The sequence below is a fragment of the Clarias gariepinus genome, chromosome 24, assembly GCF_024256425.1.
Source record: "Clarias gariepinus isolate MV-2021 ecotype Netherlands chromosome 24, CGAR_prim_01v2, whole genome shotgun sequence".
NCBI lineage: Eukaryota > Metazoa > Chordata > Actinopteri > Siluriformes > Clariidae > Clarias > Clarias gariepinus.
The window spans coordinates 23,075,093-23,092,493 of NC_071123.1; the positions used below are offsets into that span (position 1 = coordinate 23,075,093).

Sequence of the window (17,401 nt, forward strand, 5' to 3'; positions counted from 1 at the left end):
TGGAGAAACACTGTCGCATATATGTGACATCAAAAAGACAGTTAGAGAGGAGGAACATGACAGTACACACTAATATTTCCGAGAAAAAAAACAGACAAGATGCAAGACCGAGCATGCCCATGGGTGTGTGTTTAGTATAAAGGAGTCACTAACGTTCATCACCCACAGCAGTACACAACAGATCTTAATAATGGGCCTGGAATGTGCACACACAACACACACACGGTTTCACACAAGTATTTATTTCTCAAAACAAACTGTAAATCATTTTTGAAAAAATCTTGAAAAAACAGCATATAAAAAATACAATCTAAAGAATAACATTCAACACTAATGTGCACTATCACTTAACATAAATTGTACCGTATATATAAAATGAGATGAGAATAACCAGGGATCATCTGATATGATATCACTACGATACCTAGGTGCTGATTCGATTAGTATTGCGATTCTCCAAGTTTCATAAATATCCTGATGGAATATCTTTTTCTTTTGAAAGATTACACTTCTAAACAAACTTTGCATAGATTTCAGGATGCTGCACGAATTGATCCCCAACCCATCGCTAACACACAGTATATTGACAAAAATATTCAAAGATATTCCATAAAAATATTAACAGGGCAGTGTAGACCTATAATGGAATAGTACATTAATATAAAAATGTACCAAAAGTCATGCAAAAGTGGCCATAATGTTTTCATTAACTGACATAGGTGGTTCAGATAACTCTCTCTCTATACAAAGGCACTACTTAACATAGTCTCCATCACAAGCCAAGCATTGGTGCCATCGTTAAACCTATCTTCTAATTGATGGTCTCCCACTGCACTATAGAATATTTCCAGAGGTGACACCATTGACAAGAGCGATGTGCACAGATGGAGGACGTTATTTACAGAAGAGGTCAAATCATCATTAAAGACACATCACACAGTTTGAGATCATCAACTGTGACAAAGTGAATTTTCAAACAGGCTTCGAGTTCGACAATAGAGCAAGTGCATGGGTTTTAAAGGAGACCATGTTGAATAGTACCCCTGTACAGAAGAGTTACAATAGCAATTATACTACCAGTCAAAACTTTGGGCACACCTTTTATTCCATAGCCTTTCCTGGTTTTTATTTCTCTGAACAGTTGATTTTGAAATGTATATCTGCTACTTCTGCTCTGTAAAGCTTCATAACGGCTCTAATCTGAGGTGCTGGTTGTTAATTGGTGATTTCTGGGGCTGGTGACTCTAAATAAACTTCTCCTCTGCAGCAGAGCTCAGTTTTGGTCTTGCTCTCCTGGGAAGGTCTTCATGAGAGACAGTTTCATCATAGAGCTTGATGGGTTTTACAAACGCACTCGGCACAATACTGTTATTGCAAGAACTGTTCCAGAACACATGAACTTCATGTCCCAAAATAACAACTGATTGTTATTGTTGTTACTTAATTACCTAATTCCATAGGTGTTATTTAATAGTTTTAAAATCTCAAGTATTGTTCTAGAATGTAAGAAATAAATCACAAAAAAAAAACATTAAATCAGAAGGTTTGTCCAAATTTTTGACTAGTACTGTATGTCTATTCATTTAAAAAGTTACGCCAACTTTTGCATTACTTTCGGTACAGCCCTCGTAACACCGCCAGCAAATGCGCAGAAATTCTTTTTCTTTTTTTTAAGAAATAAAAATAATATATAAAGATTATATTTAAAAAAAAAAAGATGTATGAATATTAGAGAATATGGCACAATTTGCACAAAAACATGGAGTTTTCATAACTTCATAAGGCTTATCATAATTTATATTTGTTTTTGGGCTATTTGTTTAACAAAAACATTACAAAAATTGGCTTTAATAAAATATATATATATATATATTATTTTGTGAAATATTCTGCAAAAAAAAAAAAAAAAAAAAAACACATTCAATCCACTAGGGAACATTTCATCTTTCATAAAATTATGTTACTGTGAAATTAACCAGTTATAACTTTGTGAGTAAGGTCAGAAAAAAACAACAACAGTAAAAACTATAACAAAATACATACAAAAGGAGGCTGCATGCGCACCCTATTTGATAAGCATCTAGCGGATTCGTTTGGTTAGTCGTCATCGCCGGGTTTTAACTTGGCTTCGGATTCTTTGGCTTCCCTCTTAGCGTCCGTGTCCTCTCCGTGAGGGTCGCACTTTTCTTGGAGTTTTTCCTTTTCAAGCTCCTTCTCTGCTACGTTTATTGGCATAAACTCCCCCTTAGCACTGGCGGGTTTGTTAGCATGTGCGCAAACAAACAACAACAACAACAACACAGCGTAAGATACATTACAACATGCAGCACAGTTAAACATTAACAATACAACAGGAAACAGACAGACGGAAAAGGAAAGGTTTGCACCACACCCAAGTCAAGAAATCGCCACCGATCAGCAATCATCGGACGTTCCGATACTATTGGAAATGATCGTGTATTAAATGAAGGTGGTATAAAGTTAGCAACATCATGGTGGTAAGCAGTTATTTCTTTACGGTCCTAATTAGGGAACTTCATTAAAACTAGTAAAATAAATCAGAAACATTTGTCCACTGTCAATCATTTGGTAGAGAGGGAACAGGTTTTATATGTTTGCCTACAGACTCAGCGAGATCAATAAAACATTCTTGGGAAACAAACACATACCACCAAACCTGAATTTACATGATTACAACAGAAGCTACAGAATGATTTTTTTACAAGAAACTGATATTTTATGAGACAACAAATGTTTTTTTTAAAAAACGACTCAATCAATTGGGCTATCTAAAAAAAATATATATATAAAATAACATTCAGTTCAAACTTCCAAAAGCGACAGGAAAGATGGCCACTTTGGACCTCTCTTTTTTTTTTTTTTTTTTTTAATTTTGTCTCACAAAATAAGAAAATCTCTGAAAGAACCAGAACCAGAGGACGGTACCATGGTTCCAACTAGAGACACGCCGGCGGGATTGGCAGGTCTACAAGGACCGCCCCTTCCTGTCTCACCATACGCTCCCTTGCTTGGAGTCTACCATCTCTATGCTTGCGTCCCCGCGGCGACCTCGGAAATAGCGCACGACGAAGATGGCGATGAGGATGAGGAGGACGAGAACGATGCCTCCGCCCACCGCCGCAGCCAGAATCCCGATCTCGGAGAGCTTCACTGAGAGACAGAGACATACGCAGTGTATACACATTACTGTGCAAAAGTCTTCACCCCCTCTCCATTTCCTCATATTTAGCTTCTAAAGAACCCGGACTCACCTGACTGAACCACCTCGAACCGGATCTCGCCGGTGAAGCCTTGCACATCGGGTGGATTGCGCACCTGGCACATGAAGGTGCCGTTGAAGGTGAACTGCACGTCCCTCAGCGTGATGGATCCATCGTTCTTCAGCATGTTCCCTGTCCATGATACGTGACCTTTAAATTGACCCTGCTCAGGCAGAAATGCCTCCCCTTGATAGTGGAAGAACTGCATACAAGAGGATAGGCCGGAGAAAGAAAAAACGGAGACAGGAAGGAAGGAAGCACTTATTGAAACACTGACCGCTCCACACTCTTCAAGCATTTCTAATAAGCTTTCTTTCTCTTTTAACGCCATGCCAGCTTCTATGGCTATATTGATGGCGAGAAGCATTTTTGTTATTCAAAAACTAGATAAGATGTTTAAAATATTTTTTTTCTAAAAAGTTTAAAACCATATCTGGATTTACTTGTTTAAAAACTTCTTTAAAAGTGTCAACAGAGTAAAATAAGTTCTAAAAGAGGGAATAAAAGAGTTACAGTCAAATAAAATATGTTTGATGGACAACTGGGTTCTGCATGATGAACATTGTGGTGGATTTTCTCTTGATAGTAAAAATGTGTGTTGCTATCCTGCATCTTGTATAGGTCACTTAATCCCAGCGATTTTTAAAAGGAAAAGTGTGTCTTGATCCAACATCAGAGTTTATTTGATATAGTTTATTATTTGACCATTGGTCCCATTCTGATTGCCTTTTATTTTTGATGTATTTATTCAAAACTGGCTTCAAATTTGAGAAGGGAATAAAACATTCGACTGGTCATGTGACATCCAACCATCATGTGACTTGGGATGGGATGGTTGGATGTCACATGACACCAAATTTATGTGAAATCGCAGTGTTTTCCAGTTTCCAGATTTGAGTTTTATAGAAAATATCACCAATCCATTATCTCATTCCCTAACCCTTTTCAACATTCTAGCGATAATGTAGTCTTTGTATCCCATAAAGTTCCAACGTTTACATACAAAGAAAAAAAAGTCACATTCAGAAAAAGTGAACTACAGTGTCATGTGATCATCGCTAATCATGTGACACTGTAACAAATATCTACCTTGTGTAGAGAATCTCATACACATTTTATTTCAAACTAAAATAAAATTGTAGTTTGTCTGTATGTTTGTGCACGCATCACGTAAAAACTACTAAATTCATTTTAATGAGGTTTTCACAGGTGTATTTGGCCAAGATTGGGGTAACATATAGCCTTTGTTTCATCGCAATCGGCCCACGGGAAGAGAAAATATGCTAATTTTAAATAGAAATAAAACTGATTCTTATATCAGGAGAAAAAAAACATATAGACCTTGAAAAAAATCATTACTTTATCTCAAAATCCATCCATCTCAAATATATTTTTTAATACGCGCTTATGAGTCGGGGGCACAGCCAGTTCTACATATATAATGTTGCTCTCATTTTTATTTGTTCCTTACTCTGTTTGGCATTTCAGGGAGGGTGGCCGTGCTATCGCTTTTACTCATTTAACGTTAATAGTTAAACAGCGAACGTCAAAACGCGACATGACATCTGTGACATGCCCATCGCATCCAGAGCTGCTCACTGAACAGATTACATCGCATTTGGAGCCCGTTATCGTTATGAGATGACCCACCTTCCCCTGTTATACAGACGCACGCTCACATACAGTACACACACATCCCTCATTACACACACACTCAACCCTTAATCGAAACCAAAAATGCTGATTAAAAACTTGAAAATCCTACGACTTTTCCAAAAGTTTCTAATATTCTTCATTTTCTGTAATTTTTTCAGGTCTGGAAACACTGACCGTACCGGACACATTATCTATTTTTTAAAATAACACAGTCCCGGGTGTGTGCCGGAAATCCGGTTCAGTCCCAGAGAACTTTAACAAGTGTGTGTGTGATCATGGGTTCATGCTGCTACAAAAATGCGACTTAAAAAAATAAATCAGCTTAAACACAGCTTTTATGACTTGTAAACAACAACAAAAATTTTTTTTTTTTTTTAATCGAGAAGAAATCAAGGGGCAACTTCCTGTTCTGAAAAGTGTTCCAAAACATGCAGTACCTGAAATGACCACTAGGAGGTCATTAGTGGCCGGCTATAAAAGTGATCCATTGTGGAGTTAAAATATCCATCTTTACAACAAAAATAAACGCTTACAATGCGGTACAAAAAAATGGTTTTGGTTTCCATAACCAGACGTTCCATTCATGCCAACAGTGTGCAGGTGAATCTTTCTGAATCTCATTAATTAAAATTACATTAAGCCTTAAAATTATACATAATTAGGGGCGAGGCCGATTTGAGTGACAGTTGGCATTGCTGGCATCAAACCGCTATCTGTCTGCTATCTGTCTGCTATTCCTCACTTTAGCTGGTCAGTTAACTGGAATTGCAGTAGTTTAACTTTCTATGCAGTAGAAATACAGGGTACAGATGACTAATCTTAATTAAATTTGCAAAGTATCATTAGCATATAAATCAACGTTAATTAAAGTTAAGTCAGATTGTGATAACCGAGGTAAATAGGCATGTTCCAACCAACACCCAGGCTCTGTTCATTCCACCCATTTGCCCATTTATGGTTTATCTGTGGATCTAGATGGAGTCAGCTCCTGCCAAGTCTGATACGAACAGAGCGCTCACAGTCGAGCTTTAAAACCGCTCTTTAGAAAACCTGGGGGTGACGTCATGGACCTGCTGGACCGGTTTGTTTAGTTTTTTTTTTTTATAGACTGTGACAGAAAAGACAGAAAAAAAAGAAACTACCAGGCAGAAACTGAGAGCTTTGAATAGTCACCAAAAACCGAGCAAAGATAAAAAAAAAAAAAAAGAAAAAGGTAGGTAACAGAGAAAGTACCAGAACAGTAAGTGTTTATTTTCCAGAGCATCTTTCAAAATCAAGTAACCAAAAAAAAGAAAAAGCAATATTAAATATTAAAATATGAAAATTCTAGATTCACTACAACAAAAAAAGTCAACATTTTTATTTTATAGGTTTATATAATTGTTGTTTTTCTGCTAATATATAAGCATATAACCTTATAATAATCTCTCTCTATAAACACACAAAAGCTGCAACTTCTGCACATTTTTTATTAAATAATGCCCTCAAAGTTCTCCCCTGACAATCCACTCCTTTCTTTCCTCCTCACCTGGATCTCCTGGCTCGACCCGAGCGGTCTGAAGCTCCAGGACACGGACGCCGCGGTCTCAGACACCGGCTGCGTGGACTTGAAGGTGCACTTGAGCCGCACGTCTGTCCCGTTAACCGCCGTCAGCTCTTTGGATGTGAACACCTCGATCGCCGATGCGTGATGCACACCTGGAGACGCACAAGGTGGAGACATGGGACTTTAATGTCAACAAAGAATGTTGATCTCAAACCTAGCGGAAACCCACTGCCCCACACCAACCTTATTTTTTCTGCACTTATACCTGCATCTACATTGTGGAAAGTTCACGAGACATCTCAATCACAAGCCCCTCACAGTTTACAGTTGTTACTATGGAAACAAGGGCATATTTAAATCTGTGATTTGCAGCTCCAGTACTTTCAGAGCCTCTGACCAATCAGAATTGAAAAAAAAAGGTTTCCTGTTTATTGCCACATCTCAGTGACGCATCAGGTTAGTATTGCGACGACTAAAACATTCCTAAAGTCCCACACATCTGCACTCTGCCTGCTCTCCATTTGGGACACGCCCCACAACTGTGGGTTTTGGACTGGAGTTTTTCGATGACATTATCCTGTTTCTCCATGTCAGAAACATTCAGGAAAAAAAGACATTCGTTTTCACTTTTTTCATTTGTTTTAGGAGTTGATGTGGGCTTTCGTATGGGACGGAGTGAGTGTGTGTTTGTGTGTGTGTGTTTTCAGCACACTGTTTACATTTCTTCAGAGTAAATCTGGCTGGTTAGAGAGAGACGAACTCTGCACCACGCTGCGGCCTTCACCCCACCTCTCTCGTCGGCTCTTGCTAAATGTAGCACCTCTGCTTCGCCGACTAGCATACAAGCACATGTAATCGCATGAAAATGCTAATTAAAGCCACAGCATGCGTGTTAGGCAGGGTGATGTCCGCCCAGGAAAACATTTCAATAAAAAGTCTTTCTCTCTCTTGAAACTTCAGAAAAGTGTCTGGATTCTTCATCAACCTAAAGCTTTACGCTGCAGCTTAAAGCTTCAAGCATAAAGGATTTCATAAAGTTAACCTTAAACGTACATTTGGCCGGCGCTGTTATCCAGCAGAACCGACTCACGTAGTAAACAGAAGGCATGTGGCCTTCATGTGAAGTGGAAAATGTAGACACAGCAGGATGGGAGATTTTTCTTAACCGACGATTATACACGTTAACAATCAATAATTGATTCATTATGAATAATTTATGACAAACCAACAGAGGATACATACAAGTTTTATTTACTGCAGGCAGCTCTAGCGGCACAATCCAGCCTTTCCCCAAAGACTGAAGAAAAAACCACCACCCGACCCGTTTTCCTGACCTGCATCTCTACATGTCGCAGTGACACTGACCGCAACAACTGTGAGCGTTCCTCATGGTAGCAACACACTTCTGTTTTTTTTTTTTTGTTTGTTTTTTGACTTCTTCCTCCATGCGAATTTCCCAATCTAGGAGAGACTAAATGAAGAAGTCTGAAATATTTTCAACTGCTGTTTAAAATCTAGAGCTCCAACTTCAAGAAGATCCGCTCAGTTTCAATCGTCCCAAAAAAAGAAAAACAGTCAATAGGGAAGAGACCAGGCATCTATGTGAAACGCTCACAAACATGCGACAGTTCTTGCTGTTAGAGAAATCGATCGCCGAGCTCCTGTTAAAATAATGATGGTGGAGAGGAAGCTGGACTGTAGTAGAGTCCGTCCGTGTTCAGGAAAGGAATCGCCGAGACCCGACTCTTCGAATAAGTTTGTAACGAGCATGTTGGAAGTTTGACTAGTCGGGACGTTAGTTAGACCTGTGCTGTCAAGATTACCACTACTAGGAAAACAACCCTTATCAATTATTACATTTGTAATTAGTTACATTCTCAATTAAATAGCAGCTTTAAAACATTAAAATTAAATATATTTTAAATAAAAACCATGTCTTTATGGACCTTGCTTTGGTGTACAGTCATGTTGAAACTGGTGTTACTTCCAGTGAAAGGAGCTCATAATGCGTCATCATACCAAGACATTTCGTACTATTTCATGCTCCCAACTTCATGGAAACAGTTTGGGGGATGGCCAACTTCCTGTTCTACAGTAACATGACTGCGCACCAGTGCACAAAGTAAGGTCCATAAAGATGAACAAGGAGAGTTTGGTGTGGAAGAACTTGTCCTGACCTCAACACCTTTAGAATAAATTAGTGCGGAGACTGCGAGCCAGGCCTTCTCGTCCAAAATTTGTGTCTGACCTCACAAATACGTTACGTTTCTGGAAAAATGGTCAAAAATTCACATAAACACACTCCTAAACCTTGTGGAAAGCCTTCACAGAAGAGTGGAACCTGTTATTGCTGCAAGGGGGGGCCAACATCATATTAAACCCTATGGATTAAGTTCATACAGTATGCAACACTTTTGGTAATATAGTATGTGTGTGTGTGCATATGCGCTTAGAAGTGTGTATCAGGCCTGTGATCCTGGGTGCAGGTGCATTCTTTAAACAATAAAAAGTTTGGAATGTGTGCGAGACTGAAAAAATTTAAACAATCCATTGAATCGAGACTCGAGGTTAAATTCCATACTAGAAGACTAGACCATAAAAACACCAGGGCCGAATGTTAGTTAGTGTTAATTTTTTTTTATTTTTTCTGTTGAAAATGTTGCACTTCAGTTTACAGACTTAATGTGACTCATGTGGATTGGTTAACAAGCTGCAACATGTTCAACACATTAAATGCCAACAACACACCAGTCAATGACAACAACAGCAACAATAATAATAATAATACCATTAATAATACTCAGTCCAACGCTTGTTTCTGACGCCTATTGTCTTTGGATTAAAATATAAAAGACAGATGATTCCTTTCACTTCTTTCAGCCTACACAGATCGGAATTTATAACATGAGCAAGTTGATCAGTAAGTGAGAGAAAATGAAACAACTTCCTCTATCTTTCGTTTACTTTCGGTTTATGATCTACTATTCCGGCACTCAGAATGTTCCTCGGTACCACGAGTGAAAACCAAAACCCAAACCGCCATTCCCAGTCATCCACAGCGGATCTGGCTGAAGGAGCCAATCAGACGGAAGTGATTAGTCAGAGGAGCCACTCTCAGTTTCCACCAAACACAGCGTGGGGGGGTTGTTCACAGTTTTGGTTTCATCAGATCAAAGAAAGTGTTTGGAGTCTTCAGTTTATACTTTGCTGAATTCAAATGGAGGATTTATACGACACGACAAAGCTTTGTGGAGAATCCAGGAGAGGCTGGTCCTGTAGCAACAACACTGTATACTTACACAAGCTGTTGTACTGTACATGTCTACTGAATTGTATGTACTGTACATGACTATTGAAAGCCTGTGCATTCAGCTTGTGCAGTGTATCTCGTATAACAAAGCGTCTGATCGGAGACGAAAACATGCTCAACAGCTTAATCGGTCTTTTCTACGCTAAGTCGACTGATTCCTTGAATAGACAGGAAAGTTTTTGTTTCAGAATCCACGATTTTTAAAAATTTGTAAACAATTGTTAAATGGACTACAGCTGTACCATTTCGTGGTATTTTGCAGAACACAAATATTTTAATCGCTATTACATACTAGCATTTACTAAATACTAATTCTTGTGCGTTGATGCGATAGTAGAGATTCCGACACGAAATAAAAAACCGACTCAGTTAAACCTTTTTTTTTTTTTTGCTGATTTATGTACCACCATATTGACTTAAAAGTTTTTTTAACAATTTATTACGTTTATAATATTTTTTTTTTAAAGACGCACCGATTGATCAGGTGGTGATCGTATTTGGCCGGTTTTCAGCTTGATCAAACATGGCTTTACATACTAGATATACCCGATTCTGTGCCGAATGCATTTTGATGACGTCTCCTTATCAAAATTTGCGCAAATTAAAAAGCCCTCGATCTGCCTTTTCTTCTCAAAAATCTGTAAGCTATTTACTTATTAAACACACTCACACCAGTCTTAAAACCCTGCGATGCTAATTAGCCTCGAAACACATTAGTGCGTGTTAGAAATAAAGTAAAATAAAACGCTCAACAAACACTCAAGACTTTGGAGATGTTTAAAACGTCGCAGTTTCATTATGATTCTACAGGTGGCGCTCTCTTAACTATTCCCATGTTTTCATCCTATGTGGTAGGAGTGAATTACTTACTAAGTTCGTTTGGAAATAATAATTATGGCGGATGACAGAGATACACGATGCTCAGTAACAATGTAGCTTTGTGTTTAATTTATTTAGAAGTTAAATGTTAAACTCTTGTATTTAAAGGCAGTTTGTAGTCTACGTTTGGGTTTTAAGTGAGAAAACTAATGTTATTAGAAATGGCCCACATTTACCTATTTATGTTCAATTCAGTTGTGAAGATAACGTATAAAACTTTCGAGATAAGATTTTACTTTTGTTTAAAGGTTCAAGATCTTAAAGTGTTAACAAAATTGCTAATATTGAATCTGAATATTTATAAAATTGCGAGACGTACAGAATCGCAATAATGAACGAATCGGCACCTGGGTATCGTGATAATATCATATCCGAGGATGACCGGCGATACAAATTCAATAGCTAATATGCTAATAATGCCCCCTACTGGCCTGGAGTACATAGCAGAAGAATTGCTTTGTATGAGTTTTGAAATCTAAACAAGTTACACAGCATTTCAGTGTTTATTATATACTTTTAACAGTTATTAATACTTAAAAATCTGTGAAAAAAATATTAGTGCTACTGAATCGAATCAAATCGAAACAACGACTCGGTGATGGCATGTCCTGACGCAATGTTCTCAGGACTACCACACGTTTACATTTCACTTTCTCACAAGCACTTTATCTGAAAAACACAAGGTCATATTAGGCTCAGATGTGTTCTGGGTGTACGGGAATGTGGTCATGTGAGATAACAGAAATGCTGCCACATTTTTTCATTTGAAACACATTGTCACTAAATACTCGATTCTGATTGGTCGGAACAGCAGCAGCACTAGTAGTAATTCCATTATCAAGATAAAAACATTGCAAACCCTTACACATAAATGTTTTTTTTTTGTTTGTTTGTTTTGCTTTAATGCATAATGATTACTGTGGTGTTGGAAGGCTGGGGTATCAGCACTTTGTAAGAATCAGAAATTAAACTGGAACTGATTTTTCAGGTCAGAGAAGTTTGTCTTGTTTTATGAACCAAACCGTAAATGAAAAAAAATGTATCATGGGGAAGACTAATTAAAAAAAAGTAAAGAAAAAGGATAAAATTATGTACATCCTGAAGACTGTTATTGAATGCATGAAGAAAACTGATGTCCATAACATGTCCTGTAAATGTCTTTAAGCAGGTTTAATACATATAAATAAATATTTGCAATGCATTCAACTTTAAATGCAAAGTTCTTTAAGGGTTTAATCATGCAGTTGCCCAATAGTAGGGAGAGGCTGTCAAACACACACACACACACACTTACACACAAACGCATGCATGCATAGGTATAGCAGAAGTTTAGGATTGACATCACAAACCCATGTAGAAGTCTGTAATCAGTTTATAATCCAGACACGCCTGAGTGATAACACACTGTTTTTCCTTTACAAACAGGAAGAGAAAGCCCTGTGACACACCTGGCGCGAGCAGCACACCTAGAACACACAGCAGAACCCGAATCCATATCCAAAACATCAGAGACAGCAGGGCAAATCCAGTGAACGTGTGTGTGTGTGCGCGCGCGCGTGTGTGTTTATAGAGGTGTCTACGCAGTGGTCTCCTCACGCGCTCCAAAAATCCACTTCCGAAATTCCAGCAGTGATTAACACACCGAGCGCGAGAGCGGAAGGGTCGTCGCACGATTGAGGGGCGGAGCCAATGGGAGGGGCGAGGGGCGGTGATCAAAGACTCGGCGAGTTTTCCCTGTTTTTTTTTTCCCTTGAAGAAGGAAGTCATTACGGCGCCGATCTGTGGCGCATTTGCGGCTGTAGTAAATCTCCAGATGTATTCTAACATTCTCATCAATGTTTCCTGTCATTTTAAAAGTTACCGAAACTTGTTACCTCAGAATTATTACTTTTATATCTTTATATTATTTCAGAAGTTACATAATATCTCAAGCATTTGACTTATTATTACCTCAAAATTCTCACCATTTCTTCTTTTTTACTGACTTTTTTTATACTATCTTATAACCCTAATATATATGTATATATATATATATATATATATAAAGCAGAACGATGGTGTAGTAGTGAGCACTATCGTCTTGCACCTCTGGGTTCCATTCCCACCTCGGGGTCTGTGTGCATGGACTTGGCATGTTCTCCCCATGCTTGGTGGGTTTACTCCGGTTTCCTCCCAAAAACATGCAGATTAGGCTTATTGGCGTTCCCAAATTACCCGTAGTGTGTGAATGTTGAGCGGAGGTCCTGTCATGGTTGTGAAAATGGGAATAAATAAACTGGTCACCAATGACCTCCACTGTTCCTAGTTGTACCACAGAGGCTCCTGGATTCAGTATACAATATATATATATATATATATATATATATATATATATTATAGTATTTACAGTTTTATTATATGTGTAGATATGTGAAATTTGTAAAGTTGGCGTGTCTGTACATTGAAGATGTAAGATGAGTAATAGACCACGTCAAGATGTTTTAGACTGTCTGTCTGTTTGTTTGTGCATGCATTGCGTTTAAACTACTGAACAAATTTTAATAGGGTTTTCACTGATGTATTTGGCCGAGCTTGAGATAAAACATAGGCTTTGTTTCATCACAATTGGCCCACTGGAAGGGAAGATATGCTAATTTGAAATTTAAATGGAAACTGCCCTTATCATAAAAAATAGACTTGAAAAAATAATTAGTTCCTCTAAAATTCAATAGATGTTGCTGTACATTGTTTAATATGTCCGTTTGACTGAGAAATTGCGTTTTAAAGCATTTAAAAACCCATTTAATTCAGGCCATGTCCCTACGTATCCGGGTATTTTTAAAAACTGAGATTTTTAAAAATAATTCTTTCCACATGACATAGGGTTTAAAAATATCTTTGTCCACATAAAAACCAGTGTTGGGTGTAACACGTTACAATACTTGTCTTACTTTTTTTATGTAATGAGTAATCTAACGGGTTAGGTCCGCCATTTATTTACTTAGTTACTTGGTTATTTTTTTTAAACATGATCCTTAATTCAGACAATTTATGTAATCCGTGAGCCAGACAGCTGTCATTCCCAATTCATTAGTGTGTGTGTGTGTTTGAAAGTCATCCTACAAGCCCCGCCCCCGATAACCCGCCCCCCTCTGCCATTCCTGCTGTGGTTTGACTATGTGAGGACCGACGAGCGGGAAGATGGAAACCTAATCATATGGCCAAAACCTTGCGGTGAATCATAATAAACCGTACTTACGGTCACCGCATGAAACTGCGTAGGTGAGATAGGGGTATTAGTAGTTAACAGGTTATGGGACAAACTTCGCTGCCTGATGATGGTAGAATACTTATAAAGGTCTTGACTAACATGCATGAGGAATATTTTTTAGTAGTTTTTATTTTCTGCAATGGAAAAGTACTTGAACTAGGTATTTTTTTATCAGAAAGTAACGCTGTAATGTAACTGATTACTTTTTGAAGACTGTAATTTTGTAATGTAATTAGTTAATTTAAAAAGTAATGTCCCCCAACACTAATGAAAACACAAAACGCTCTGTTAAGTGCTGTTAGGAGCCTCCCTAATCAAGAGGCAGCCAATCACAACTCTAGACAAACCTGTTGCCCTTTGTAGAAGTCTGACAGGTCTCGCCCGAAACCGCGGTCGCTGTCTGCGGGGTCTGTCTCGTTGGAGTTTTGTACAGTATGTGACAGCAGTGAGCTTAGTAGTACATTCAGGCACCTCTGTTTATTACCATAATGTGTGAGTAACTGTGTGTGAGGTTGTACAGGTATGTAAAAAGTCCAGTATGCAAGGTTAACACAGTCACTAGTTTACTGTACATACGTCCACTATTGCACGGAATATCCTCATAAACAAAGCCGATGTCAAATCAAGGAGACTTGCACCTTTACATCATCGGTACAAGTGACGTTACAACAAGCCCAAATCTCCGTCTCCCCTGTCCACACAACACCACTGAAAACGGAGTTATCAATGTGAAAATCTTGACTTTGGACAGACTTTTCCAAAAGCTCCGTTTTCAAACTGCGGTTGCATGTGGACGAAAGGCGAAAACCGCAGAGAAAAATCTTTGTTTTTAAAAATACCTGGCTATGTGTGGACAGGGCCTTAAAGTAAGTCTTGACTCAGTAAGAAAGAGGTGCAGATGATGACAGATGATCAGGCCAGTGATTAGTATACTGCTGATGCTGAATGCTAAGTGGTCTGGACAGACGAGCGAGGAAATGAGGTTGCTGCTGAGGATGTTATACAAACAACCAATTTTAAAATCGTATCTTTAGGTACCTTTCCACCTGTCACAGTAAAACAGAAAAAAAAAGAAATAAAAGTTTCTTTTATTTAATATGAATGGGGAGTCAAGAATTTTACATACTGTATCTCAAAAGTTATTTACAATTTACATCGATTTATAAAGTTTTTTTATATACTGTATTATCATAAACACCAGTCTTATTTGGCAAATATTTCATTTAAATATATAACATTTCATTTTTCATGTATACGTATTATCCATAGTTGTTGTATTGGCTGGGAATCGAGACCTGGGAGTCAACAACGACCATTGTTAAACTTTTATATATTATTTTTTTTATCTTTTTTTTATTTTTGAATTCTCACTTTTTACCTCGAATGTTTTACCTCAAAAATAAATATTACAAAACCCAAATATTTTAAACTCTAATATATTTTCTCACAATCAGAATGTTTAATTCTGACTTATTATCTGCCAAGAATGCAAGAAAATAGGGAAAACCATGAACTGATAACATATTGAGAGAGGAAAATAAAATGTACAATAAAATAAGATAAGATATGATAAGATGCGATAAGATAAGAGGCAAATGTTTGACATAAGTATAAATTTTTGCAAACTTTTTTTAATGCAGTTTCTTTCCTAGGTTATGGAAATCGACGAAATGAGCATTGCCATAGTTATGTATAAATTATATATGATTCATCTGTATTATCTGTATGGACTTAACAATCTGATGAATTATCATAAAAACAACCATCTTAAGGCACTGTGGTGTAGTGGTCAGCACTGTCGCCTTGCACCTCCAGGGTCTGGGTTCGATTCCCGTCTCTGTGTGCATGGAGTTTGCATGTTCTCCCTGTGCTTGGTGGGTTTCCTCCAAAGATATGCAGGTTAGGCTAATTGGCATTCCCAAATGTGTGTGTAAAAAACACTAAACAGGCCCGGGGTGAAGGGGGATGGCGCGCCACTACCGCCATCTAGTGGTCAGGATTTTACATGGGTTGCCAGATATTAACCTGGATTTTTACGCATAATTGTTTTCAAAACCATTGACAGAAAATACAACAGTATGGAAATTATACTGCACGTGATCAACATGCGAATGTTGTTGATTTAGCCGTTAAATGTGTTGTCTTAACAACCAAGTGTCATAGAAAAACTGATTCTGATAATAAATATGCAGTATGTCTGGTTTGTGTCGATTTTTTCATTTCGTTCCTTTTTTTTAAATTATTTTTTACAAACGTCATCTTTCTATCTTTCCTAAAATAGGCGGGGCTAGATACAGGAAGTGCAGCCGGAAGTGCATATTTGGTCCGTATCCTTATACCCACTCATTCCCTTTAGAAGGACACTAGTAAGGGTCTTAAATAAAGGCTTGTGCTCCCTCAGCAGTGCATTCTGTTTCCCTTTGGGACGCATTTAAGATTTACTTCTGCATTCAGCCTGGCTGAGATTTGGGTTGCCAGATTGACATTTTTAATGAAAAGTGGGAAGGGGTGTACATTCTGGTTTACATTTATTTCATGGTGTATCTTAAGTCTGACTTTTGAAATGTAAGTAACAAATCATTAAAGAAAAAGGTTTGATATGAGAACAAATGTTTCCTCAATTATAAGAAAGTATTATATTATAATATATTATATTATAGGCTCGAATCCCGTCTCTGTGTGCATGGAGTTTACATGTTCTCCCCGTGCTTGGTGGGTTTCCTCTGGGTACTCCGGTATCCTCCCACAGTCCAAAAACCTGCAGATTAGGCTAATTGGAGTTCCCAAATTGCCCATTGTGTGTGTGTGTGTGTGTGTGTGTGTGTGTGTGTGTGTGTGTGTGTGTGTGTGTGTGCGCCCTGCGATGGATTGGCACCCTGTCCAGGGGGTATCTGTATCATGCCCTTAGACTCCTGGGATAGGCTCCAGGTCCCTGCAACCCTGAATACAGAATAAAGCAGTATAGAAAATGAGTAAATAATATTATATTATATTATATTATATTATATTATATTATATTATATTATAATATTATATTATATTCATCCATCCATTTAGTAACCTCTGTAGTCAAACTAGGGACCGTAAAGGCCAATGGTGACTACTATATTTATTCCCCGGCATTTTGGGAACACCAATTAGCCTAAATGTCTCTGGACCGTGGGAGGAAACCGGAGTACGCAGAAGAAACCCAAAGGACGGGGTTAACATGCAAATTCTAGCACACGGACCCCGAGACAGGAATCAAATCCGGACCTATCAGGTGTCAGGGTACATTTAATTCTCCAAAGGAAATAGCACCTTGTAGAGAATCTACATCCCTTTGGTGTCCAATTAGATGAAAGCAATGCTAGTACAATAACGTAAAAAAGTTATTATGTCATTATCATTCCCTTAGTTATCCTAACACGGTGTTACAAAATGGTAATAAATATACTGGTCACCACTGGCCTTTACGGTCCCTAGTTGGACTACAGAGG

General features: G+C 38.0%; 1 protein-coding gene across 1 annotated transcript; it reads right to left on the reverse strand.

Annotated features, from left to right (window-relative positions):
- Positions 1–226: 226 nt before the first annotated feature.
- On the reverse strand, positions 227–12,333 carry mpzl2b (myelin protein zero-like 2b). Its single transcript, XM_053485211.1, has 5 exons — positions 12,121–12,333; positions 6,466–6,635; positions 3,273–3,483; positions 3,015–3,171; positions 227–2,251 (listed from the first exon to the last, which is right to left on the reverse strand). Exons 1-5 carry the CDS (start codon positions 12,176–12,178, stop codon positions 2,098–2,100), a joined length of 750 nt encoding a protein of 249 aa, XP_053341186.1. The 5' UTR covers positions 12,179–12,333; the 3' UTR covers positions 227–2,097.
- Between the last annotated feature and the right edge of the window lie 5,068 nt (positions 12,334–17,401).

What these genes read in the sequence shown, in the direction of transcription:
- mpzl2b (XM_053485211.1), bottom strand. Translation starts at nt 12,178, where the DNA reads ATGTTTTGGATATGGATTCGGGTTCTGCTGTGTGTTCTAGGTGTGCTG. An exon ending in GGTCGAGCCAGGAGATCCAG is followed by an intron (nt 3,484 to 6,465) that starts GTGAGGAGGAAA and finishes TCTTGTATGCAG; the next exon opens with TTCTTCCACTATCAAGGGGA. An exon ending in GTTCGAGGTGGTTCAGTCAG is followed by an intron (nt 3,172 to 3,272) that starts GTGAGTCCGGGT and finishes TCTGTCTCTCAG; the next exon opens with TGAAGCTCTCCGAGATCGGG.